The 26,336-nt window shown below is 42.2% G+C and overlaps 1 protein-coding gene across 3 annotated transcripts in view; it reads left to right on the top strand.

Moving 5' to 3' along the window:
- Positions 1 to 2,202: 2,202 nt before the first annotated feature.
- The window catches only part of DCP1A (decapping mRNA 1A), a 49,453-nt gene continuing 25,319 nt past the window's right edge, over positions 2,203 to 26,336 (top strand). For 2 of the 3 annotated variants that reach the window (XM_084840000.1, XM_084840002.1), the window contains exons 1-5: positions 2,203 to 2,344; positions 5,786 to 5,826; positions 8,734 to 8,861; positions 15,443 to 15,509; positions 20,832 to 20,955. In XM_084840000.1, the coding sequence (XP_084696126.1) occupies positions 2,210 to 2,344; positions 5,786 to 5,826; positions 8,734 to 8,861; positions 15,443 to 15,509; positions 20,832 to 20,955 (495 nt within the window). In that variant the 5' untranslated portion in view covers positions 2,203 to 2,209. Of the gene's footprint in view, positions 2,345 to 5,785; positions 5,827 to 7,313; positions 7,360 to 8,733; positions 8,862 to 15,442; positions 15,510 to 20,831; positions 20,956 to 26,336 lie in introns of all 3 variants that reach the window. The other variant, XM_084840001.1, reaches the window with a different exon arrangement.

Here is a 26,336-nt window from a genome sequence, read left to right as displayed (position 1 = left end):
CCCATCAGCCCTGGCTAGGATACCCAATGGTGAGGATGACAGAACTGTAGGCCAAACTATCTGGAGAGCCACAAGTTGCCCACCCTGGGAAGGTAAGTCATTGAAGTAAATGTGGCTTTCTTCTGAATAGATATGTATAGGCTTGTATTATTAGTTGGTCTTGAGCAGGTCACAACAGAGGTGTCAAGTGAGCAGAAAACAAACAGCAGAGGGCACAATCCTATTGGGATAGGCGGCTGCCCCCAAACTCGGAAGCAACCGCCTATCCAATGCGGGGCAGGAGAAGCATGGAGGGGATCATCCCCTCCACGCTTCAGCTGCCCTGCCTTTGCGGCTAGATAGCCAATTTTGGTAGAGCAGGGGAAGCAGCTGCTGGATGACACACAGGATGTGTCATACCGGCATTTCCTCCTTCTTCACCCCGGAATGCGCCCAAGAACACCCCATTTTCACCGTGTCACGCTCCTCTTCCAAGCGCAGAGTGTGGGCCCATTCCAAGCTGCCTGCGAGGCAGCGCAGGAGTGGGGGGAAGGTCGGTTCCCAGAAACTGATGTATCCTATGATCCCGCGCTCCGAGGTTGGTTCCTGGAGAACCGACCTCCCCCCACTTCTGTGCTGCCTCAGAGGCAGAGCGGAACAGCCTCATCCTCCACACTTGCAAAAGAAGCGCGGAGCAGCCAAAAAGGGGCATTCTGGGGCAGGCGGAAATGCCTGTACGACACATCCAATGTGTCATACAGCAGCCTCCTCCCCCGCTCAGCCCTCCCGTGGCTAGACAGCCACAATCAGCTGTCTAGCCGAAAATGCAGGGCAGGATAAGCGTGGAGGGAACTACCGAGTTCGGAGGCAGCTGCCTATCTGAATAGGATTGCGCCTTTAGTTGATTATATTGTATTTTTTGCTTTGGGAGAAGTTGCCAGAAAAGGGGGAAAGGCTATCCCCTGCTGTAATTTTTATGCTTTTCTTCAGGAATCACAGATCCACACCTGGGATGCTTCCCGATGGAGGTCTCCTATGGGAAGACATTGTGTAGCCTTTTCTTTCTTAATGGATTTTCTCTGTAAGAGGAAAGATGGAAACAGCAGTGGGAAAACATGAGAGGTTTACAAGCTGATGACGATGTTGTCTGGATCCCCTTCCTCCCGGGTAAAAGTTTGTAAATAAGGCAAGGTGATGGTGCCATAAAAGCCTTGTCTAGAAGTGCTCTGAGATCTGTTAAGGGCTCTACCCCAGACTTACTCTGGCTTCCTCCCTAAAACCAGAGGGCTGTCCTCCAGCTTCATCAGTCTTTGGTTTCATGCGCTAGCGATCTTATTAGCCTAGCCTACTTTACAGAGTTGTTATAAATCTAAAAATGCAGCTCTCAGCCTCTTGAAGGGAGAAATGTTAATATGACTAATAACTAAATGGAGGGAAAGTCTGAAAACGTCTTTTCACGTGCTTCCAAGCACACTATGCACAAAAACCCAATGTAACACCTGTGGATCCCCCAAATATTTTCATATTTGAAGGTTTTAATCAGTTTTTAAATACTAAAAGTAACAACGCTTAAAACAAACATCCATCCCAATTGTGAGCAGTTCCAAAATACTGAATGACATAAAGCTGCTGCTTCTTTTTTTTACAATATCTCCTGCTTCCTATGCTTGCAACCATCCCCATCATTCATATCCAGTACTTGGGATTCGCAGCTTACCTTTGCTGCTTGTATAGTTGGCAATGTACAGAAGGAGCACCAAATGTAAAAATGGCAGCTTAAGTTGTTATATTTTCTTAAAATACACACAAACGGAACCGCGGAACCACTTTAAAAATAAACTTGGTTCTGCCCTCATAGAAAACTTGTGAAATCTACAACATAACGAACTTAAAAAAAAAATTAATAAACGGGACAGGTTCGGCGCTTCAGGAGAAGCTGATGTTATCGCCGGCAGGGCTGTGGGGCGAAGCTTCTATTTTGGGGTGGCCCATTCGTCTCTGCGACTGGCAAACATCAAAGAGTGAGACCAAAAGCAGAGAAGAGACCAGGCGGGAGCAGCGGACCTTTCGGATCCCTGAAATCCCGCGCGGCGAGGGCGGAACGAAGAGCGCGGGGTGGCCGTTTCCGGCCGGAGGAGGGGGAGCGCTGCACCACGGACTTGCCGCTGTTGGCTCTCCCAGCTCTTTTCTTCCTCTCCGTCGCCGCTGCCGCCGAGATCCCGCATCCAAGATGGAGTCTCTGAGTAAAGCGGGGCAGGAGATGAGCTTGGCGGCCTTAAAGCAGCACGACCCCTACATCACCAGCATCGCCGACGTGACCGGACAGGTGGCCCTGTACCGCTTCAACCCCAAGGCCAACGAGTGGGTGAGTGGCCGGAGCAGGGGAGCCCTTCCACGCCGAGGCGGGCCCCTCGCAGCGCCGTCCGTGTGCCTCCCTCCCGCCCCTTCTCCCAGTTCTCGCACAGCTGCCCCCGCGCCGAAGCCTCCCCTCCGAGGCAGCCGCGCCGCGCCTCTCGCCTCGCCGGGAACAGGCGCACAAACAGACCCCTCCGTGGAGCGCGGGTGCAGGGGGAGGGGCGCTCGTCCCCCCCCCCCCCCAGGACTTGCATCCCTGGCGACCTCCACAGAAATGTTCCGCGGGGAGAAGAAATTGGTCTCAGCCCCGTTGGCGGCCCTGCTCAGAAACACGCCCACCTCCCTTGACTCTCAAGCGGGCAGCTAGCTAGGTACTGTGGGATTATAGTCCGTGTAGATTAGTTTTAGCCTGTAACGCATGTAAACCACTCATAGTAAGTGTTTCTAAAATGGGGGGGGGGGCGCGGCGGTGGTAACTAATAACGAACTTTTCGAAGCCCTGTCATCAGTGCTTTTTTTCAAGCCCAGGAGTGGCTATGGTTGGCCAGTTCACAGATACTGCTCACTGAATGGCCGCTGTTTTAACTTAAATGGACACATGCGCTACTAAGAATGCATGCCAAATAACACTTCATTTAGCATAAAAAGATGACTGGTTTATGCAGATAGTATTACTAAAGTTATTAGCATGTGTGTCTGTCTCTTCACAGACATCACAGAAAATGGTCTTAAAATACACTGCTGTTAATCTTGCTTGCATCTTAGAGTGGGTCTTAATACCTTACTGAAGCTTGCTGTCATCTCCCCCATCCACCCCCTTCCCCATCTGAAATGGCATTCCTGGCAGGAGTTCAGATCTGCATTAGTCATTGCAAGTATGGAATCGGAGAATGGTGGCTAATGTGCTGTTGAAGTTGGTGGGACAATGCTCTTCAGCTACAGGGGTTATAATTATATCCTGCAGGATCATGAAAGCTGAATCAGAAGTTCTTTGGAACCACGTAGGGTTCCAGTCCAACTTGTGCATAAACCTCACCTTCCCCCTCATAGGTCAGACCTGGCCCAATTTTATGGTTTTCCCTCAATTTTTTTGTTTGTGGAATTAGATGTGCATTAGTGTGCGGTAGCTCAAGAGAAACTCAGGTTGTGATTCCCACTCAGCCATAAAGCTTGCTGAGCGACTTTGGTTTCAGTGTAGCCTAACTCACAATCTTCTTGTGGAGATAAAATAGATGGTTTGGGGAAGATGCTGTCCTAAACCAGTGTGGTGGAGTGGTTAGAGTGTTGAACTGGGACTTGGGAGACCCGGGTTCTATTCCCCATGAAGCTCACAGGGTGGCTTTGGGCCAGTGACTGACTCTCAGCCTAACCTACCTCACAGGGTTGTTGTGAGAATAAAATGTAGAGGAGGAGGATTATGTGTACACCACCTTGGGGCAGGATATAAATAATATTATAATAAATGTAAATATAAATGTAACAGATAAATAAGCTCCTTGAAGAAAAGATGGGAATGTTTACTAAACAGAGGGCCTCAACCTACACTGCTTCCTGCTAATCCACATATTTAAGAGGGGCCACTGATGGGCTGGTGAAGGTTATGGAGTCTGCACCTGTTCCCACTTAGGCATGAAATGTATCTTGGGGTGTGTGTGTGGGGGGGGGGTATTTTTTGCTCCCAGGGACACTTCGCACACTTTTGGTTGCAAGTAGCAACACCCAGAACAGGAGTGTGACAAGTTGTCATGCTAAAGTCCATTACTTTGTTCAAGAAGAATGGCAGACTTTTGCCATTCATAGTATATTTCTATTGCCTGTTTCCTGTTCATCTGTTTATCACCAAATCAGAAGTTGATGTACTATCTATTTCAGGAGACAGCATGGCTTAGGCCAGGTGTAGGCAGCTACAAGTCCCATCAGCCCCAGCCAGCATGGCCAGTGGTCAGCAATTATGGGAGGTGTCATTCAAAACATCTGGAGGGCACCAAGTTGCTTACCCTGGCATAGGCAAACTCTGCTCTGACTGTGCAGATAGGATAGACTGGGCTAGTGCTGCTGCTGCTGCTCTCTCCACCTGCCCTTTGCAGGGCACCTTTGCAAACACGTCCTGCAGGAAGGCACCATCCCAGCTGTATTCCCCCCCTCCCTCCCAGTTAATACTGCTGTTCTCAACATTAGCAAGGGAATAAAATGGATATGTAAGAGAGAACTTATTAAAGTATGAAACAATTGTGTTAACTGCCTGCACCACATATTTTAGGGTTCTGTCATTAGAAGCACATTGAGTGAGATTGTAGGCACTTCTCTTCCTAAATGGCTTAGCTGGGACTATAAACCTATCCCCTATAAATCTATTTACTCTCTTGGATCTTCACTGGAGGCTCTACTCTGCATCTCCTTTTCAGAAACTAGGAGGGAGTTATATGGGCCAGGGCCTTTTCTGCTGTCATGTCCAGGCTTTGAGGCTCTCTCCCCCAGGATGCCCCCACCCTCACTTCTTTCCTGTGTAGTGAAAACTTTTTTGTTGTGGGGAGTCTGGGGGGCCGGGTTGGTACTTGTTCCTTGATCTTCCTGCAGATTTATTTTAATTTGTCTCCAGTGATCTGATATTTTGATTTTATTATATTTTGTTTGATTGTTTATTGTAAGCTGTTTGGGATGCTTGTTGCAAGCAGAAAAGGCAGTCTACAAATTCCTAAAATTTTCATGCATGAGCTTTCAGTCCTACACTTTATATTTTTTGAAACTGTCTACCTTTTGATTATTGCATCTCCTGCCTCTCAAATGTACATTGTCCCTACAATGAAATATATCTGAGAGATATATTGTGCTCTCTCAGTTTTGCCAGTATACGCACTTGCTTCTATTTCAGACTTTGATATTAAAGTTTATAGCTTGGGGGCAGAGTCCTGTATGGTAGAGAAGTCCGTAGGCTTTAAAATCAGAGTTGGCAACTTTACAATGACTTTGGCCTGGAATAAAACAGGTTTTCTATATTTATCCTATTTATCAATTGTATGATGTGATGAACACTAAAAGGTCACTTTATCTCTTCCTCGTATGTCTGAAGAAGACTTTAGAAACAGAATTGTGGCTTCAATTTTTTAAATGGCTTTAACATAACTACTATGGTGCAAGTGACTTCAAAGTACATGCAGTTTAACATCCGAATTATGAATATTAATGTTGATGTAGTTTCCTAGACTACTGGCATAATATCAATCTTTTTGACATTCTGGTACAGATGTTAGTATGTTCAATGCAAGCACTTACTTGTTAGCACAACAGGACTTACGAATGAGTGATAACAGTTCTATCCTTTCCTATTCAAATAAATAGGACCTATTAACTGCGCTGTAGCTAGAATATCATTTAAAATGTGAAAAATTATGCTGCAAAGGCTTTAATGCCTAAACTAATTTATTGCTGTAATTTCCTATTGTCTGAATAGGAGAAGACTGACATAGAAGGTACCTTATTTGTCTATAAAAGGTAAGTTTGAGTTAATCTTATTCCGGGGGTCATCTTTGTATTATAGTATTATGTACTGCGAACCCATCTGCTGTTTGAATAAAAGCCTTTCTTTAAGGTGTGTGTTTTTTAAAAAAAGCATAATACTATATTTTCATACATGCATTTCTAAGAAAACAAATCTGGGGTTTCTTTTGAGAAGCAAGCTTTACAGAAAAGGGCTTAAGAGTAACTTTGAATTCCAGGTACAGTTAGTTTCGTATTAACAACCATGTATGTAATTATTTTTTAAACTTTCTTGCCATATTCAAACTAAAAAAACCATCAAACTCTTAGTCTTTTTTTTTTTTAAAAGGAAGATGATCCAGCCCCTCAGTCACTTTAGATTATTCTCTCTGCGCTTTCTCCAGAGATACGATATCCTTCTTGAGATGTGGCAACTAGTACTGTACACTTGAGTCTAAATGGTTTTAATATCTTGCTGTTTTGTTTTATTCTTTTCCAAGTAATCTTTTTTCACGCTAACCTTGCCTCTTCCTTAACTTTAGCGCTCTGTGCTACCCCCTTTCTTTTTATCCTTATTTTCCATTATATACCTGCCTGTGACTTCTTCTCCTCCAAATTTATCTTCCCCAGCTGGCTAAACACTTTCTGTTGTGCATTCTCCCTTGTTGGCGAATTGCCTAGAATTCTCTTCTCCTACAAATCCTTCCTCAAACACAACATTTTCAGTGAAACTTTTTGCTTTTCCTTGGTCCTTAACCCCACCTTAAATATAGCGTATTTGTAATTGCATCTACTTATATTCTTCCCCTGTTGCCAATTCCCCTGCCCCTGTCCCTGTCCCCCTTCCCCTGGTGAGTAGCCAGGGGAGTGCTGTTTAGCATGGGAGTAGTGATAGCAGCAGCTATCATTGTACTTGCTGATAGGCCTTGCTGGAAGTAAACTGCCTGACATATTTTTATGGAATAGTTTAGTGAGACTAGAGTTTGAGCTTAAATCAAATATTTTAAATTATGTAGTTGGTAAACAATAGAGATAATAATCTTGAAACAGGACTTGTAGGAGTTGTTTGAGTGATACAATCGTCTTTAACTTTGGGGAAAACGTTTAGGGGATGGGTTTGTGGTGTTGCTAAGATGCAGGCATTGAAAGTTTAGTTTTAGACAGCAAAATAGACACTTGTGGTCACCAGGTATTGTGACCTGTGGGAGGAGCATTTAGTAAATGCTCCCATCACTGAAGAAGCAGAGTCACTTGTTGTTTACTTAGGCCTATAATACAGAGATATACCTACATCCATTCTTATAGCTGGATCTATTGCAAACAGCAAAGGTTATGATTTAATATGCATGCTTTTTAATCATTCTATCTGATGTTTGAGAGTCTCACCCCGTTTTTCCATTTCTGAACTTGCTAGTCTCTTAATGTACTTGTTGGACATCTAAAGAGGACTCTGGGCTGTCCTTGTATACTTTATTATTTTATTTGTTTAATCAATTTCTTAGCCACCTTTCAAGACCATAGTTTCCCCAAGGCGGCTTACATTTCTTGGTGAGTATAGCCCCCATTTCTGATATGCTGGATTGTTAGTAGAAGACTAGATGGGTGCTTTGTGGTCTATACTGGTTTTGTGTAGCCTTCCAAGCATATTTCTTTGTAGTTAAATTTGATTTCCATGGGACTACATAGATGTATACAATTGTAGGATTCAACTATAACCAAACAGTTTTGTTACACTTTTAAGCTAGCTATGCTTTTAAAACAGTGTTGTAAAACATGTGTTATCTTTTAGGCAACATGAAAAGTATCAATACTTCATCGCAACCTTTTTATAGTTTAGAGAAAATAAATCAAAAACCAAAATCTCTTCATCCTTGTTTACACTGTTACAGTGCCTTTGGGCCTTCTATGCATGCTATTTAATGCTTTAATCATTATTTCAGTTGAATTTTAATTATTTTTGACATGCTAGCTCAGGCTGTTAGTCCATCTGTTATAATATATGCAAAAAACAAAGATGAAATGAATTGAAGTGACCTCTACTGTTTCAGGGCCATAATCAAATGTATTGTCATCACTTAAGTCCTGTTAACTTTATGTTAACTTAATAGGGTAGCATGCTTAAAAGTGTACTATAGTGTAGCCCGAGTCATTTGTCCATTAAATTCCCAAGAAATTCCTTGAATATAATTGCATTCACTGGGGGTGGGTAAACTGTATTACATTACTGAAAAGTAGACATATTGTTGCTATGTTTTTGGTATTTAGATGCAGAGGTACAATAAGATATATTGGGTTGGATCAGAGGTGCTCTTCTGCAAATGGCAGACTTCTTTTTGCATGTAGAAGGGCATTTTTTGACTTTGTAGAAGATCTTCGCACAAGAAAAGAGAATGAAATCCGAAGAATGCTTCTGTTGTGCAAGATGTTGCCAGTGTGGTGTAGTGGCTAGAGTGCTGGACTGGGTGTCAGGAGATCCGGGTTTTAGTCCCCCTCGGCCATGGAAGCTCACTGGATGACTTTGGGCCAGTCACAGACTCTTAGCCCAACCCACTTCACAGGGTTGTTGTTGTGAGGATAAAATGGAGAGGAGGAGGAGGATTATGTACACAGCCTTGGGTTCATTGGAGGAAAAAAAGGCAGGATATAAATGCAATAAAAAAATAAGGTCTCAAAATGTGTACTAACCCATGGCATTGGAAAATCTCTTGCCCAAGGTTTTGTACTAGCCCTTGAACAGCACAAGACTTCCTTCCGCTTGCGCACTTCTGGATTCAATCCCTTGTGTTTTAATTTCAGGCATTGCATGACATTCTGATTCCCCCAAGTTATCATTATGAGTTTGCTATTGATTTTTCTTAAAGCAGGTTGTTATTCATAATATACAGGTACTCAGTTGTCTTGGTTTTTCCCTTGAAATAACAGGTCTGCTTCACCTTATCATGGCTTTACAATTGTGAATCGACTGAACATGCACAACTTGGTTGAGCCTGTAAACAAAGACTTAGAATTTCAACTGCATGAACCCTTTCTTCTGTATAGAAATGTTAATTGTGAGTATAAACTTTAATGTATTATTTCAGAGACACCACTTTTTGAACTGTGCTGCTTAAGCAGTATATGTGCGACATAGCTGTCGCTGTTAAGACTCTGACCATCAGTTTCAGTTCATAGGGTGCCATCCTTCAAGCTGTGTTCTGTTCATACTTACACTGTTAAACAATGTGAATTCCATCTAATATAGTCCAGTTATGATTCTGTTTGAATATCTCCCCTGATCTCTCTGCACCTCTATCTCCATAATCCTAATTGATTGGCTAACAGGAAATAATAGTTGTTGTCTGGTGTGTTGGAATGAGATGATGTCAAAAGCTAGTGAGGTGGGAAAGATGGTTAATCAGTGGAGAGGCAGTGGTGCATGCTCTGCATTCTTTAGAAATGTGTCCTTCAATACACTGCTGTCCAGGACCAATTAGGGCTGGCATGCCAGTCAATTGGCTGGTCAAATTTTGTCAAATATGCAAAGAAGCCATGATGTAGATTATGCTTGAAGAACTGGCCTGCTGCTTATTTAGCACAGGTGCCTTTAAAATCTGACATTCATTTTTTAGTGGTTGCTGTTAGTTTGCTTTATTTCTGTTTTAATTACCAAAAAAAGGGGGGGGGGGAATCTGGGCTAACCCTAGTGTTCCAGAATAAAAGTCAAAAGTTTGGTTCCAACTTTAGTCATACTTGAGTATAGCCAGCAAAATCAATGGGAGTTATGTTAGTCATGACTAGAAGTGATAGGAAAAACTCTTCAGTAAACATTCACATTTATACAAACCTTACCTAACATTGGCTGCTATCATGTGCATGCTTACCTGGGAGTAAACCTTGCTGAACACAGTGGGATTTACTTCTGAGTGAACTTGCATACATAGGATTTATTTAGCTTTCCTTCCAACATTTCTATTCTAGCTTTCTATAAAAATATATTAAAAGTGGGAAAGGGATAACAGCAAATTATAAAACAGTATATACAAAATGATCAAATTTTAATAACTCTTGGATCACAGAGGATTGCACTGTTGCATCATCCAGGCCTGTTTCTTTTCATTCAAGACTTGGATGTGAGACTGAACAAAGGCCAGATTCACACGACCATTTTCTTGCCATCAGTGGTAATGTTTGCGAATGTCTGGCAATGAATTCCAAGCAGAGGGTGATCTTATGAATGGGTGCGGTGTGTATTTGGGTCATCTATCAACATGAACATAGCAAGTCTGATCAGTCACTGTTCTCTCCTTGTCCCAGCGTAGCTGAGAGAGTCAGGCATGTACATTTTTTAGCTACCTTGTTACTTGTTTTAGCAAAATTGGTGTTTTGCTTGATAGCAGTAACAGTAAAATTATTCTTTAAATCTTTTAAAAATCCATTTTAATTATCCAATATGTCAGCCAAGTACTCATTAATGTGCAGTGAGAAAGGTATTTAGGGTGCAATCCTCTACATGTCTATTCAGAAGTAAGCCCCATTGAGTTAATGGGGCTTACGTTCAGGTAAGTGAGTATATGATTGCAGCCTAAGTTAACTTCAAAAGTGCTGGAGAATGCTGGTATGAAATTCCCATGTTTTTGTTAATAATGTAGTGAATATTTTTGTAATACACCAACAATAAGGTTTAGAAGTATTTCTTTGACAATTATGCTAATTAAGGTGATATTTTGTAGTTATGAAGCTACATAATAGGAAGCAATATAAAGCATCTCAATAAAAAATAAGTGACTGCAGGTAAAACGTTTTCTAGTGTCCTATACAGTTGTTAACCACTCCAGAAAGGTTAAAATCTAAGCATCCTGTGTTGAATCATTATAACAAATTCATACATGCTAATGTGATCTAAATAACATCAGAGCTCAGCTTAAAAAAAAAAAAGAATGTGGAACTTACCTCTAAAGGTCTTTAAGAAGTATGCTTCCAAATCCGTTTCACTCACAACTTTCCCTTTGTATCTGATATCTCTGTCTTGATGTATAGAACTAATTTCCATGGTGTTAAATGATGGATGTGGTACACAACTCTGAATTCTGAAATGGGGATAAGGCCTGCACTGTTCCCCGTTCTTTTTGTTTGAGTTCTATTTGCCTTTTTTCCAGTTGAAATGCAGCAACAAAGATTTAGTCCTGCAAGAATCCATGTGAAATGTTGTTACCTTTGTTACAGCAGATTACATCCTAAATATACATCTTTGTAGCCAGGCAGTCTTATTTCTTTATAAAAAAAAAAAATCAAAGTGGGTTCAGCAAATTGAACAAGAGCCACCTGTGGATATCAGCAGTGTTGTCAGAATGGCATGTGTTTGATCGTGGAAGGGGAATGGGTCTTTAGTAACTGCCTTAACACAGCCTTCTCAACCAAGATAAGAAGTGAGACTGTTGTTGCTATTTCTGTAGGGAGAAATGGTAAAATTGCATTTAGGATTTTTATAATGGAGTTTAAGTTGAGGGCAGCCAAACGTGTAGAATAGTGTGGTGCACTGAGCTAATATGTCAGCAGAAGCCCCTTGTTCTGTATTCTGTTGCAAAGTAGTTATCTCTGTTCTGTCTTCGATAGCTAGGTTTGTTTAGGACAAATCCATTAGTAGTTGGCTTTGATATCCACTTTAGACGTATGTTGTCTTTCACCGTGCTGCTAATTCCAGAGTAAAACAAAGGCTTTGCTGCCCTATAGGATAATCAGTTTTTGTATCTCATTGTCCAGCACTCCTTTTTTCCCTTTTAGTAATTACATTAAATTGTCAAGAGCTATCATTATATGCTATACTGCTGTTGATAGTTTTAGCAACCTAGCAATAGATTCAGCACATTTTATTCTTCTTGGAAGTTTTTCCTTGAGCAAGAAAATGTTTGAGGGAATCCCATTTTCTAAATGGCTAATATATATCTTGTTTTGGGGGGCACACCTCTGAACCAGTTTCCTTAATAGACATACTTTTATATTGCAAGGCTCCAACTTGTAATGGCCACATGCTCCAACCTGTAATACTTCACAGTGCATAGGGCAGTATCCTGTTCTACACTACTGCTAATGTAAATTATGTTGCGCTAGCCTAAATGAGCTATAGCACAACACCAATAATGCTTGCTGGCCCAAAGGGTTTTCAGAGTCTGAACATAAGAGCAAGGAGGGAACAGCCTGGCAATGTGAGTTTCTGTGCCATTTACAGTATAATATAACTGTAGTATATAAGGTAAAAGTAAAGGTGTCCCCAGCCAGTCGTGTCCGACTCTAGGGGGGTGGTGCTCATCTCCATTTCTAAGCTGAAGAGCCAGCGCTGTCCGAAGATGCTTCCATGGTCATGTGGCCGGCATGACTGAAGACCGAGGTGCACGGAACGCTGTTACCTTTCCCGCTGAAGCGGTACCTATTTATCTACTTGCAATTTCTTGCTTTCGAACTGCTAGGTTGGCAGGAGCTGGGACTGAAGACGGGAGCTCACTCTGTCATGCGGCACTCAGGCCTCGACCTCCTGTCCTGCCGACCTTCCAGTCTGCAGTTCAGCGTCTTAACCACTAAGCCACCGCGGTCCCTTCATGGTCTAGTATATAGTGATCTGTAATTTCCTTAGTGTCCATGGTCTGGTTATTTCAAATCAATATACTATATTAATCTCCTTTCTGTGTCAGCTCCTTGGCCTATGCGCCTTCTGTCTCTCTAATTTGTCTCTGTACCAGCAGAATCACTGCTTCTGCTGTTCCCAGGTGGTATTTTTCTTAGTCTTTCTTCCTAGTCCCATCAGCCCCTTTGCTCCCTTCACCCATATTCCCTTCAGTCCCCGCATTTTGGCCTACTACCTTCTTTGTCCTCCTTCCTCCAACTGCCCTGTCTTCTGATCCCCGATCTTGTTCATCCTAGGTCTTTTTGCCACTGGACAAGAGGTAGAATGGATGTGTATAGTTAGGAAGATGACAAAGGAATGATTCTAACCATCAGAATAAAAGGGTCAAGAAGCAGCAGTAAGAACCAGACATGGAACAACCGAGTGGTTCAAAATTGGGAAAGGAGTACGACAAGGCTGCATATTGTCGCCCTGCTTAATTAACTTATATGCAGAGTACAAATGCCGGGTTGGATGAATCAGAGGTCGGAATTAAGATTGCTGGGAGAATTATCAACAACCTCCGATATGCAGACGATACCACCCTAATGGCAGAAAGCGAAGAGGATCTAAAGAGCCTCTTGTTGAGAGTGAAAGAGGAGAGTGCAAAAGCTGGTTTGAAACTCAACATTAAAAAAACTAAGATCATGGCATCTGGCCCTATCACTTCCTGGCATATAGAAGGGGAAGAAATGGAAGCAGTGACAGATTTTACTTTCTTGGGCTCCAAGATCACCGCAGACGGTGACTGTAGCCCTGAAATTAAAAGACGCTTGCTCCTTGGGAGGAAAGCTATGGCAAACCTAGACAGCATAGTAAGAAGCAGAGACATCACCTTGCTGACAAAGGTCCGTCTAATCAAAGCTATGGTTTTCCCAGTAGTAATGTATGGCTGTGAGAGCTGGACTATAAGGAAGGCTGAGCGCCGAAGAATTTATGTTTTCGAACTGTGGTGCTGGAGAAGACTCTTACGAGTCCCCTGGACTGCAAAGAGGTCAAATCAGTCCATCCTAAAGGAAATCAACCCTGAGTGCTCATTGGAAGGACAGATACTGAAGCTGAAGCTCAAATATTTTGGCCACCTAATGCGAAGAGAAAACTCCCTGGAAAAGACCCTGATGCTGGGAAAGACTGAAGGCAAAAGGAGAAGGGGACGGCAGAGGATGAGAGGGCTAGATAGCATCACCGATGCAATGAATATGAACTTGAGCACACTCCGGGAGAGAGCGGAGGACAGGAAGGCCTGGCATGCTATGGTCCATGGGGTCACGAAGAGTCGGACACGACTGAACAACAAAATAGATTCCAGGAAAAACTCACAATCTGCCAAACTTCTTGTTTCTTTAGACCCTTTCTTTTTTTCCCCCATGGTGAAATGTAAAGTATACATTTTAAATGTTCATTCACAACTCTTATACAAAATTGCCCTTTTGTGTTCATGTTGTTAACCTCTGAGAGATCATTTTAACACTTTAATCCTCTAAACTGTTAACTGGCTCCTAAGCAATAAAGTGTTTTATAATTATAATGGATGCATAACTGGACTGAGGTTTATGTTTTGGCACTGCTTTTAAGGCTCTGTACTCATTTAAGTGCTCATTTATCTGATTTGCCTGTAATTAATGTGTTAGATTTGGAGCTTTGTACATACAACTGTTTAAGACTAATGTCACGATTGATACTGAGCATATGGAGATAGTTAGCAGTTCAGATTCAGAAGGGGAACAGCCAGAACCGGGGGAGCCATCTTCCTGAGTACTGGCAACATCATAGCTCCCATTTGGATCCCGTGTTGTCATTCCTTTGTAGCCTGAGAGTCGAGATTTGCATCTGTAATGAACCTGTTGATAGTGAATTAAAGGTGTGAGACTGAAGCCTCTCTTCTTGTGTGTGTGCATGAGGAAGGAGGGGGGCCAAGGCAATGTGGCAGCTTGCCAGGAATTTGAAACAAGTCTTGCTGGCTAGCATAACTTAGGGAGGGATGCCCCTCCCTTCCAGTGATGCGGCCCTACATTGACCCTCATGCATCACCAACCGGGTCGACTGTCTGAGCTCCGCCTCTAACTTTTCCCTCTTAGCTCTGCACCTCAGTCTAGCATCCCTCAGGTCACACTCCGCACTCTCCTCCTGGGTTCTCATGGAGGAGGGAAAGCGGGCGGCTTCAGGCCCAACCATCTGGCTGTTAGCATCCTGAGAAGCACGCCTATCCATATCTGAACTCGCTCGGGAAGATGCCTCCCCTGATTCTGGCTGTTCCCCTTCTGAATCTGAACTGCTAACTATCTCCATGTGCTCAGAATCCTGACAACTAAAGCTTTTGCTTGGGAATGTGTTTTTAATATGGTTTGTACATATTAAACTCTTCACCAGCAAGTACAATTCCATAACCAAACATCTGTTTTATTATTTGCTACTCTTCCATGAGTATTGACAATCACCTTCTAGTATTACTCATTCTTGCATAAGTGATTAAGGGAGCAATCCTGTCAAGATCAACAGTCGCCTCCGACCCCAGGAGCAACTGCCTATCCAGTCCAGGGCGGGAGGAGTGGTGAGGATCAGATCTCCTCCTTGCTCCCCCAACCCTGCTTTCGCTGCTAGACAGCCAATTTCGAGCGTGGGAAGTGGCAGCTGGACAACAGATAGGATGTGTCGTACCAGATTTCTGATTTCTCTGCCCTGGAAACGCCCCATTTTCACTGCTTTGCACTGCTCTTACAAGCACGGGGCTGATCCGTGCTGCCTGTGACATGGCACGGGAGGGGGTGGAGGTTGGTTCTCTGCGAACCGACCTTGGACTGCAGGCTCCGAGGTTGGTTCTCGGGGACTGACTTATCCTATGGCTGTCTAGCCACTGACTGGTGGGCATAGGATTGCGCCCTTAAAGTAGTCAATGTATAATTATTGGTTTAAGCTTCAAGTTTCCATTGGTAATTATTTCAATTTTTAAAAATAATCTTGTATTAACCAGTTCCTTTTTTTAATATTTTCAAGTGTCAATTTACAGTATCTGGTTCTATGACAAGAATGACTGTCATCGAATAGCAAAACTCATGGCTAAGTAAGTACCACAGTTTTATCACAACTTTTGTTATTTGTTACTTGGTTTTATAGAAACTCAGGGCAAAACCATGCCTTTTTAGTAATCACACACACGCTTCTTGTGAAAGTACTTGATAACATTTTTTAGCAAACTGTTTAATTTTGTGTTTGGAGCAAAAATGCACAGGCTGCAGTCCTGTACCCACTTTCCTGGAAGAAAGTCCCATTAAACTCGGCAGGGCTTCTTATTGCATGCATATTGGATTTTGCTATTAATGTCATAGGAGTTCTCTTGCAATGCATTATTTTTAAAAAGCATGCTAAAAATCTTAATTTATACATAACTAGTTCACAAACCAAGGGTTTACCGTAAACTGATAATGCTTTTACAGTACTCTAGTTACATAAAACTCTTAAACAGGTGCAATTAGTTACTCAAAATGTGTGATGAGCTTGAAAACTACTGTCTGTCAAGATATAGAATTGCAGTAACACAAGCAACACTCCTGATTCTGTAACGAGCTTTTGACTCTGGTTAAAATTCTGGTTAAGTGCAAACCTAGTTAAAACTGGCAGTAAAGAGTGTGGGGCACATAAGAGGAGCTGTGCTGGATCAGAAGAAAGGCCTATCTAGTCAAGCATCCTGTTTTCACACTGGCCAACCAGAAGCCTATGGGAAGTCCACAAGCAGAACATGGGCACAATAGCATCCTTCTGCTCATGTTCCTGATCATCTGATATTCCAAAATACTACCTCTGATACTGGAGGTAATATATAGCCCTCATAACTAGTAGGCATTTGGTGATAGTTAACTTTCAATTTGTCACCACTATTTGCCTCAGTTCCTCGGACTCCTTTCCTGAAGATATCAATTCAGGCATGGGTATTTGCCCTACGTCTTCTGCGGTGAAGTCAGATGAAAAGAAGGCATTCCACTTTCTGCAGTCTCCTTATCTTCCTTTAGTACCCTTTAACTCCCTTATCATCCAGTAGTTCAACTCTTCCCTAGCTCGTTTCCTGCCTCTGATGTGTTCAAAGATTTTTTTGTTGTTGGTCTTAATATTAGCAATATGCTCCTCAAAATCCTTTTCCAATCCCTATTATCTGCTTGCACAAACTTTTGTGCAAGTTTGTGTTCCTTTTTGTTCTTGTTTGGGCAGGACTTCCATTTTCTGAAGAAAACTTTCTTGTAGGGCTTCCTTGGCAAATGTCCATTTAATCTAATTAGATTTGATAGCACTGTGGTCACTAAGCACTAGCTAAGGATGCCTGTGTACCAGCAAGACTCACTGCTAGTGTGATGGGGAGCTAGTGGTTCTAAAAGCAGCCTCGGAAACAAGCAGAAATACTCGTTTTCAGAACGGGTCGGGTTAGCGGAGCTTGCAGAAGAAACCTCAGCTGACCTGTCTTGATCCAGAAAGAACATTTCTGCTTGTTTCCACGGTTGCTTTTGGAATCGCTAGCTTTCTGTTGGTCGAGTGGTGGGTCCTGCTGGCACAACACATCGAGCTGCTGCATAGTATATTTCCACTCAGTTCAACAACACTGACATTTTGCACTAATTCTTGGGCACCACTTACTCTAGGGCACAGTGTAGGATATCTAGAAATTTTACCTCTTTGTCTTGATGAAACATGCATTTATCCAGTCTGTGTGAGGATAATTGAAGTCACCCATTGCTACAGCACTTTCTCCTTTGGATGCCTGCCTGATTTCATTTTCCATCTCAAGATTGCCCTGAGCCTCCTGATGACTGGGATGGAGGGCATCTTGAGCAACATTTTTTTTTTGGTGTAAAAGCAGAGTATAAATCTAATAATAATAATAATGGTCCTGGTATGGTCACCCACGGTGATTCTTTGGCAGAGTCTGCCCCTTTTGATACTTGTGGCTTTTGACATACAGAGTGGTGCTACCCCAATACATGTGCTGGAGAGAGGATGGGTTGGTGGAAAGGAGTGTATGATCTCATGACTGACTCCCAATCCCTTAACCACAGTAACGATGTTAAGAGCATTATCTGCACTGATCCAGTGATACAGAATCAAAGTAATATACAAGTGATACGAATTAAGAACCTCCGTGCAATCCTTTAACAAAAGTTTGCATCTCTTGATGCAGAAATTGGTGGCTTTATTGCAGAGTATGCACAGCAGCCCCGCTATACCTAGTGTAAATAAGGTTAAATCTCTGAAGATAAAACACAGTTGGGTTTGGCCTCAAACAGCTGAATCAGCAAAGCTCTTAGACTTTTGAGGGTGGCCCGCTCTTTCCCCTCTCCAGGGAATTTAATGTTTTTTGTGGTTTTCAGTTTCTGTGAGCTTTTTATTCTAGACTGGGAAAACATTAATGAAATTATGGAGCTAAGCAATACATACTATGAGGAGTTAATTAGTCCTGGCATCCTTTAAAAAGTAAAGATATGAAATGATTGACATCTTCTGTGATGGTTATGATACCACCTTTTGGCTTTTCCATCAGCTATCTGTTACATAGCTTGATGATTTTGACATGACGTTTCCTGTTCTTAAGGCTCAACTGTGCTTTCACAGCAGTCTTTTAAGACTGCAGCCTCTCCTCATCAATATTATTGAATGTTAGTGTGTGTTAATTCAAGCAGCTTTGAACCTATTTGTTTTGCGTCAGTAGAAATGCTCCGAAGCAATGAGAGGTTAAGGTAAAATAACAGGTCTCCTTTTTATTATTTATTAGCGAACACACCCAGCCTCGCAGGGGTTGGAATACCCCTTAGTTTGATACAGCGAAGTGTTCAAGCAAAGTTACACAGCAGTCAGAGTAGGACATATTGTGCCTGCCCTGTCTGAGTGAAGCCACAGTTGCTGATACCCTAGGCACAGCCCCTGCCATGGTGCCCCCCTGTAGCAAATCTTTCAAGCAAAGCTATCTAGATGGCAGACTTGGACATATTCTGTCCGCCTTGTCTGAGTGAAGCCATGGCATCCCTAGGCATGGCCTCTGTGGTGGTGTACTCATATAGCCCCCTGAGGGATGGGTCCTTTCTTTCCATTCGCCTAAGGGGGTGCAGACGCACAGCAGTAGGGAGAGGGCAGCTGTATAAAGCTGGCCCTTGGAAACTCCCTCCTGGCTTCAAATTGGGTCAACTGCAAAGTATGTCCTGGTTAGGGAACTCTGCCCCTAGTGCCTGAAGATGTTACTGCAGCTTTTCAACCACGTGAACACATTTAAATTAATGAAAATTAATTAATGTGTTTTAACAAGAAAATAAGCATGTGGTGCACACCCCTAGGGTTGCCTTCGTATGCATGCCAAGTTCTACATGTCTAGGTTTCACATTCTTGATGCTATTGTGCTGACAGACACATACATCTTTTATTATTATAGATTTCTTTTAAACTGTATATCCCACCTTTCTATGGAAGCACATACTTAAAGTTATTTTGTTTCAAAACAAAACCAGTATAACAATACAGTCACCTAAAATCTAATACCAGTAGGTAAAAAAAGAAACAGTAAAAAGAAACTAAAAGAATGCACATTGAAATAAAAAAGTCTTAAGTGTGCACTTGAAAGTGGGCCATGAAGAGACCAGACGCACCTCTTGTAATGACTAACCTGTAGTCTCCATATTTCTGCTTCTCTTATCTTGTTCTTACATGCTCTCTCACCCCACCCCCCATGAGAATCATGCTATTCCAGTTATATTTCTGGATCTCCTTGTTGTAATTTATGCAAAAACTTTTCTTCATGTAAAAATACGATTGAAGTTCTGTTCATTCTGGACAAACAATGCATTCTGCCCCTCTGTTCATTGCACTTTGATAAAACATTTTTCCACTGATGGGTAATAAAAGATATTATAGAGGAATCTCCTGCCTTCATTCATTGATGACCCACTTAGGTACTTCTGCACAAATGCAGGGTGCACAGGAAAAGTGACCTGGGTGGCTGAGTGGGTATACCAGCAGCCAAGTGTTAATGAAGGATTCTGTATATTGATTTCAGATTTCTTCAGTATTTGTAAAGCTTGCTATCTTTTGTTAGCGAACTGCTCCTTACCCCTTTCACCATCCTGATTTGGTCATTTCATGGCCTGACTTGGTCACAACGTACAGAACTTAAGGAATAATAAGTCTACAGTATAATATATTCTACATGCTTTTGCAGTTAAGTTGTCTAAAGACTCTACGTAGCGCACATGTTTTTGTGAGGCAAAAAACAGCAATAAATTATTTAAAAATTCAGTTGGATAATGTATAGATCTGTAAGGTGAAACCATGCACAGTATTCATCAATCATGTACTCAATTCAGAAAAATGCTTCTATAGTGATTTTTTCCAGAGAGTTAGCTGCATTAGCCTGTTGCAGAAAAACAACAAAGAGTAGTCATGTGGTACCATTAAAGATGAACAAATATATGATGGCCATGAAAGCCAGTGATGTGGATTTTCTGGAAAAAATTTCCTATCCAAATTAGCGTAACACGCATCAGAAAATGCCCATTTTGCATTGAAAATTCTGATGCCATAAAGAGTGATCTAATTTAGTATGTTTACTAAATACAAGTCAAATAAACAAAACTTAAAAGTACTCATTGGGACTTTTTTGTCCCAATACATCACAAGTATTTGACCTGAAATATTTGCTGAAAAAATTGAAGCACACCTACTATGATTTAAGTGTTATATTATACAGAATTTTTTTCTTGGAATACTTGTAAAAATTAAAAGACAACAGCATGTACTTCTCTTACATTGTTTAAATCTTAAGAAAAAAGCAAAGGTGCTAAAAATTGACACTCCTGGAGGACTCTAAGATTTGTTCAACTACATCCTCAGCCATGCTGACTGGGGATGCTAGGAGTTGTAGTCCAACAGATCTGGAGGGCATCAGGTTGGGGAAGGTACACTAATTAATTTTAGCAACCCAAAGAACTGTGCATGATATGTCGACAATCACTCATTCATTTCAACAGAGTTCAACTTTCTTCCACTAAAGTTGTTTTGGGGTCCTTCAATTTTGCTATCCCTACTTAATTGTTCCGTCTCATGCTGAAACATATATGTATTTCAGTGAGATATATCTATTCTCTCACATACTTGTTAGGGATAATCACCTGAAAAACATTAATTACAACTTTGAAACTGCCAAGCTTGCCTAATATTGTATTTGCTATTGGCATCCATTCATTGTTACTAATAAATTTACAAAATGGAAAAATTTCCACCCTACATCACTGATGAAGCTTATTCCAAAATAAAATGTGTGAGTCTTTAAGGTGCCGCTGTGTTGGATGATGTATGTTGCTACACTGTATAATACATTCTAACCATGTGCATTTTTTCTTCTACTCTGCAATAGAGTGGTGCAAGAAGAAACGCAGAGGTCCCAGCAACTGTTGCAGGATAGAAGAAGTATCAGCAAGATTAATGGTTGCACTGATATCCTAGAGATGCTGAGCAAAGCCAAAGTTGAATACGAACGGGTAAGGAAAGTGTGATTGTGTATTACAAATCTGAGATTGGGCTGTCATTGCATATTTTTCTATGTATTTTAATGGGAGCCAAACTAACTTACACATTTTTAGTTTGTTTAGAAGTGTGTAGGATGGTTATTCCTCAGTGATTCCTTGCTCAATACATTCATTCTCTTTCCAGCATATGAGGTCCTTTTTCTAACAGTAACCACTTGCAAAATGGGGCTGTTTCTTTCTTGTTTCTCTGAGAATAAATGATATCCAGATTTCCATCAGTGTACTGTTTTGTGCTACTGTACATACTTAGGCTTTTAAAAAATAATTTTAATATCGGGTGCTGTCTTTCTGGAAGTTATAAAGGTCAATAGATGTGTTATTTGTGCTGCATACTGTTACTCAAGTTTTGTGTTTCTTCTTTATGAACTTGATCATATTGCTAATAGTCCAGGAGAAGTGGGCAACAATTTGTTGTTGTTCAGTCGTTCAGTTGTGTCCGACTCTTCGTGACCCCATGGACCATAGCACGCCAGGCCTTCCTGTCCTGCGCTCTCTCCTGGAGCGTGCTCAAATTCATATTCATTGCATCCGTGATGCTATCTAGCCCTCTCATCCTCTGCCGTCCCCTTCTCCTTTTGCCTTCAGTCTTTCTCAGCATCAGGGTCTTTTCCAGAGAGTTTTCTCTTCGCATTAGGTGGCCAAAATATTGGAGCTTCAGCTTCATTATCTGTCCTTCCAATGAGCACTCAGGGTTGATTTCCTTCAGGATTGACTGATTTGACCTCCTTGCAGTCCAGGGGACTCCTAAGAGGGACTCCAGCACCACAGTGCGAACGCATCAATTCTTCGGTGCTCAGCCTTCCTTATAGTCCAGCTCTCACAGCCATACATTACTACTGGGAAAACCATAGCTTTGATTAGACGGACCTTTGTCAGCAAGGTGATGTCTCTGCTTCTTACTATGCTGTCTAGGTTTGCCATAGCTTTCCTCCCAAGGAGCAAGCATCTTTTAATTTCATGGCTACAGTCACCGTCTGCGGTGATCTTGGAGCCCAAGAAAATAAAATCTGTCATTGCTTCCATTTCTTCCCCTTCTGTATGCCAGGAAGTGATGGGGCCAGATGCCATTATCTTAGTTTTTTTAATGTTGAGTTTCAAACCAGCTTTTGCACTCTCCTCTTTCACCCTCAACAAGAAGCTCTTTAGATCCTCTTCGCTTTCTGCCATTAGGGTGGTATCATCTGCATATCGGAGGTTGTTGATCTTTCTCCCAGCAATCTTAATTCCGACCTGTGATTCATCCAACCTGGAGTTTCTCATGATGTACTTTGCATATAAGTTAAATAAGCAGGGTGACAATATGCAGCCTTGTCATACTCCTTTCCCAATTTTGAACCAATTGGTTGTTCCATGTCTGGTTCTTACTGTTGCTTCTTGACCCTGGTACAGGTTTCTCAGGAGACAGGTAAGGTGGTCTGGTACTCCCATCACTTTCAGAATTTGCCACAGTTTGTTGTGATCCACACAATCAAAGGCTTTAGTTTAGTCAATGAAGCAGAAATAGACGTTTTTCTGGAATTCTCTTGCTTTCTCCATGATCCAGCGAATGTTGGCGATTTGATCTCTAGTTCCTCTGCCTCTTTGAAACCCAGCTTGTACTTCCGGTAGTTCTCGGTTCGCATACTGCTGAAGCCTAGCTTGTAGGATTTTGACCATCACCTTGCTGGCATGTGAAATGAGCGCAATTGTGCGGTAGTTTGAACACTCTTCGGCATTGCCCTTCTTTGGAATTGGATTGTAAACTGACCTTTTCCAGTCTTGTGGCCACTGTTGAGTGTTCCAAATTTGCTGGTATATTGAGTGCAGAAATTTAACAGCATCATCTTTTAGGATTTTAAATAGCTCAGCTGGAATACTGTCATCTCCGCTAGCTTTGTGGTTACTAATGCTTCCTAAGGCCCACTTGACTTCACTCTCTAGGATGTCCGGCTCAAGTTCAGTGACCACACTATCATGGCTATCAGGGACATTAAGATCTTTTCTGTATAGTTCTTCTGTGTATTCTTTCCACCTCTTCTTAATCTCATCTGCTTCTGTTAGGTCCCTGCCTTCTTTGTCCTTTATCATGCCCGTCTTTGCACAAAACGTTCCCTTGAGATCTCCAATTTTCTTGAAGAGATCTCTAGTCTTTCCCATTCTGTTGTTTTCCTCGATTTCTTTGCATTGTTCATTTAAGAAGGCCTTCTTGTCTCTCCTTGCTATTCTCCAGAACTCTGCATTCAGTTGGATATGTCTTCCCCTTTCTCCCTTGCTTTTCGCTTCCCTTCTTTCGTCAGCTACTTGTAAAGCCTCATCAGACAGCCACTTTGCGTTCTTGCATTTCTTTTTCTTTGGGATGGATTTCATTGCTGCCTCCTGAACAATGTTACGGACCTCCGTCCATAGTTCCTCAGGCACCCTGTCTATCAGGTCTAATCCCTTAAATCTATTCCTCACCTCCACTGTATATTCATCAGGGATATGATTTAGGCCATACCTGAACGGTTTAGAGGTTTTCCCTACGTTCTTCAATTTAAGCCGAAATTTTGCAACAAGAAGCTTATGATCTGAGCCACAGTCAGCTCCAGGTCTTGTTTTTACTGACTGTATGGAGCTTCTCCATCTTTGTCTGCAAAGGACATAATCAATCTGATTTCGATGTTGACCATCTGGTGATGTCCATGTGTAGAGTCGCCTCTTGTGCTGTTGGAAAAGAGTGTTTGCTATGATCAGCGTGTTCTCTTCGCAAAATTCAATTAGCTTTTGTTCTGCTTTATTTTGTACACCAAGGCCATGCCTGCCTGTTATCCCAGTTATTTCTTGACTTCCTACTTTAGCATTCCAATCCCCTATGATAAAGAGGACATCTTTTTTTGGTGTTAGTTCTAGAAGGTGTTGTAGGTCTTCATAGAACCGATCAACCTCAGCTTCTTCGGCCTCAGTGGTTGGGGCATGGACTTGAATTACTGTGATGTTGAATGGTTTGCCTTGGATTCGTACTGAGATCATTTTGTCGTGTTTGAAATTGTACCCCAGTACTGTTTTTCCCACCCTTTTATTGACTATGAGTGCTACTCCATGTCTTCTAAAGGATTTTTGCCCACAGTAATAGATATGATGGTCACCTGAATTAAATTCGCCCATGCCTGCCCATTTTAGTTCGCTGATTCCCAAGATGTCGATGTTCAGTCTTGCCATCTCGTGTTTGACCACCTCCAGCTTACCTTGATTCATTGATCTGACATTCCAGGTTCCTAAACAATATTGTTCTTTACATCATCGGACTTTCTTTTCACCACCAGACACATCCACAGCTGAGTGTCCTTTCGGCTTTGGCCCAGCCGCTTCACTCTTTCTGGCGCTACTTGGAAATACCCTCTGCTCTTCCCCAGTAGTATATTGGACACCTTCCGACCTGAGCACTCATCTTCCGGTGTCATCTCTTTTAGCCTTGTGTTATGTTCCATTGGGTTTTCTTGGCAAGAATACTGGAGTGGGTTTCCATTTCCTTCTCCAGTGGACCACATTTTGTCAGAACTCTCTGTCATGACCTGTCCGTCTTGGGTGGCCCTGCACGGCATAGCTTATGGCTTCACTGAGTTACGCAAGCCCCTTCGCCACAACAAGGCAGTGATCCATGAAGGGGGGGCAACAATTAAGTTCTCAATATTTCTCTGTTCCCTACTGAGTATAGCACAACTTCACATTCTGAAGAAGCTTTCTTACAAACTTTTATGCTACAATGTGGTCTGTTTTCTTTCTCCTTACCCAAACTCACTGAGTGAAATACAATGAGCAGTGAATCATCATCATCAGGGAATGCACTGCAGTCTTAAAATGCTTGAGGGGATGTTGAATCATGAGGCAAACGGCTAAGGGCCTTCAACTACCCTAAACTTTCAACAGCAGTTTTAGGCACACTGATGTTTATCCAACCTAGAATGCCTTTCTGCAACTTAAAAACAAAAAACCCACTATGGCTTGTAAAATGTTGAGATCGGGTGCAATCTGTTTTAGCTCTAATAGTATTGGCTGAAAATCTCACTGTTCTCCTTACAATTATTTTGCCAGTTTGTTTTCCTAGCGAAGTGGGGACATAGTTTATGTGAATATAACATACAGGTGTGTGTTACCCTCAGTGTTTTATGTCTAATAGGTTTAAACTTCCTCATTTTAATACCTATCCCCCATGGTAAGATGTCCAAATAATGTAAAGTTGTCAAATTTTTCCTGTGCCTATTTAAACCCTGCATAGCAAGAAGAAATCCATTACTACCTAAGTTCTTCAACTGTTCAGCAATACCCGCCCCCCCCTCCCAAAGGCATAAGTCACCCATGGTGGGATATCCAGTTCTTAAGAAATGTGAGCATTGTTAACTTGTTGGCTTGGATCCAGTGGCGTTCTGTGGAATGGAACCCCCTGGCAGAACAGATTTTCTCTCCCCCTCCATGCCCCCAGTTTGCTCTGGAGTTCCATTGCGCAAGTGGACATTGGATCCAAGCCTATGCCTGGCAGTACTGCCAGCTCTTGCCTGTCTTTTCCCCCTCTTCCTCCTAAGGTAGACTTACTAAATAAACTAATAGAACTGGAGTCAGATAGAACTAGAGCAGCTTTCCCCAAACTTGTGCCCTCCTGATGTTTTGAACTTCAACTCCCATTAGCCCCAGCCAGCATGACCAGTGGTCAGGAATGCTGGAAGTTATAGTCCAAAACATCTGGAGAGCACCAGATTGGGGAAGGCTGGACTAGAGGTATTGAGCAGGAAAGAATAAGATATATGAAAGAATAAGCACAAATGGTGCTTGCTCACAGCCTTTCCTGTTACAGAGAGGTACATGACAAGGATTTCGCTTCCCCTGTTCCCTTTTTCAGCCTGCGTCTGGAGCCACTGGTTTATGCCTTCCAAAATTTGATACAATAAAAGGCTTAAATTTTGGTGGGATGGATCACAAATTGGCCTTATACATGGATCATAGAATAGTAGGGTTGGAAGGGGCCTATAAGACTGTTGAGTCCAACCCCCTGCTCAGTGCAGGAATCTAAGTCAAAGCATCCCTGACAGATGGCTCTCCAGCTTCATCTTGAATGCCTCCAGTGTGGGAGAGCCCACCACCTCCCCAGGTAATTGGTTCCATTGTTGTATTGCTCTAACAGTCAGGAAGTTTTTCCTGATGTTCAGCTGGAATCTGGCTTCCTATAACTTGAGCCCATTATTCCATGTCCTGCAATCTGGGTTTGATTGAGAAGAGATCCTGCCCTTCCTCTCTGTAACAAATGTGCACATTCTTGATGTGTACCTTTTTGTCTTGAATCCAACCAAAACACCTCCTGCTTTGATAGACCTGATCCAAGA

Source organism: Heloderma suspectum, chromosome 2, assembly GCF_057233095.1.
Source record: "Heloderma suspectum isolate Gila_16-S chromosome 2, 16-S_ref, whole genome shotgun sequence".
NCBI lineage: Eukaryota > Metazoa > Chordata > Lepidosauria > Squamata > Helodermatidae > Heloderma > Heloderma suspectum.
The sequence above is the reverse complement of the archived record's forward strand: the minus strand, read 5'-3'. Positions and strand labels throughout refer to the sequence as shown.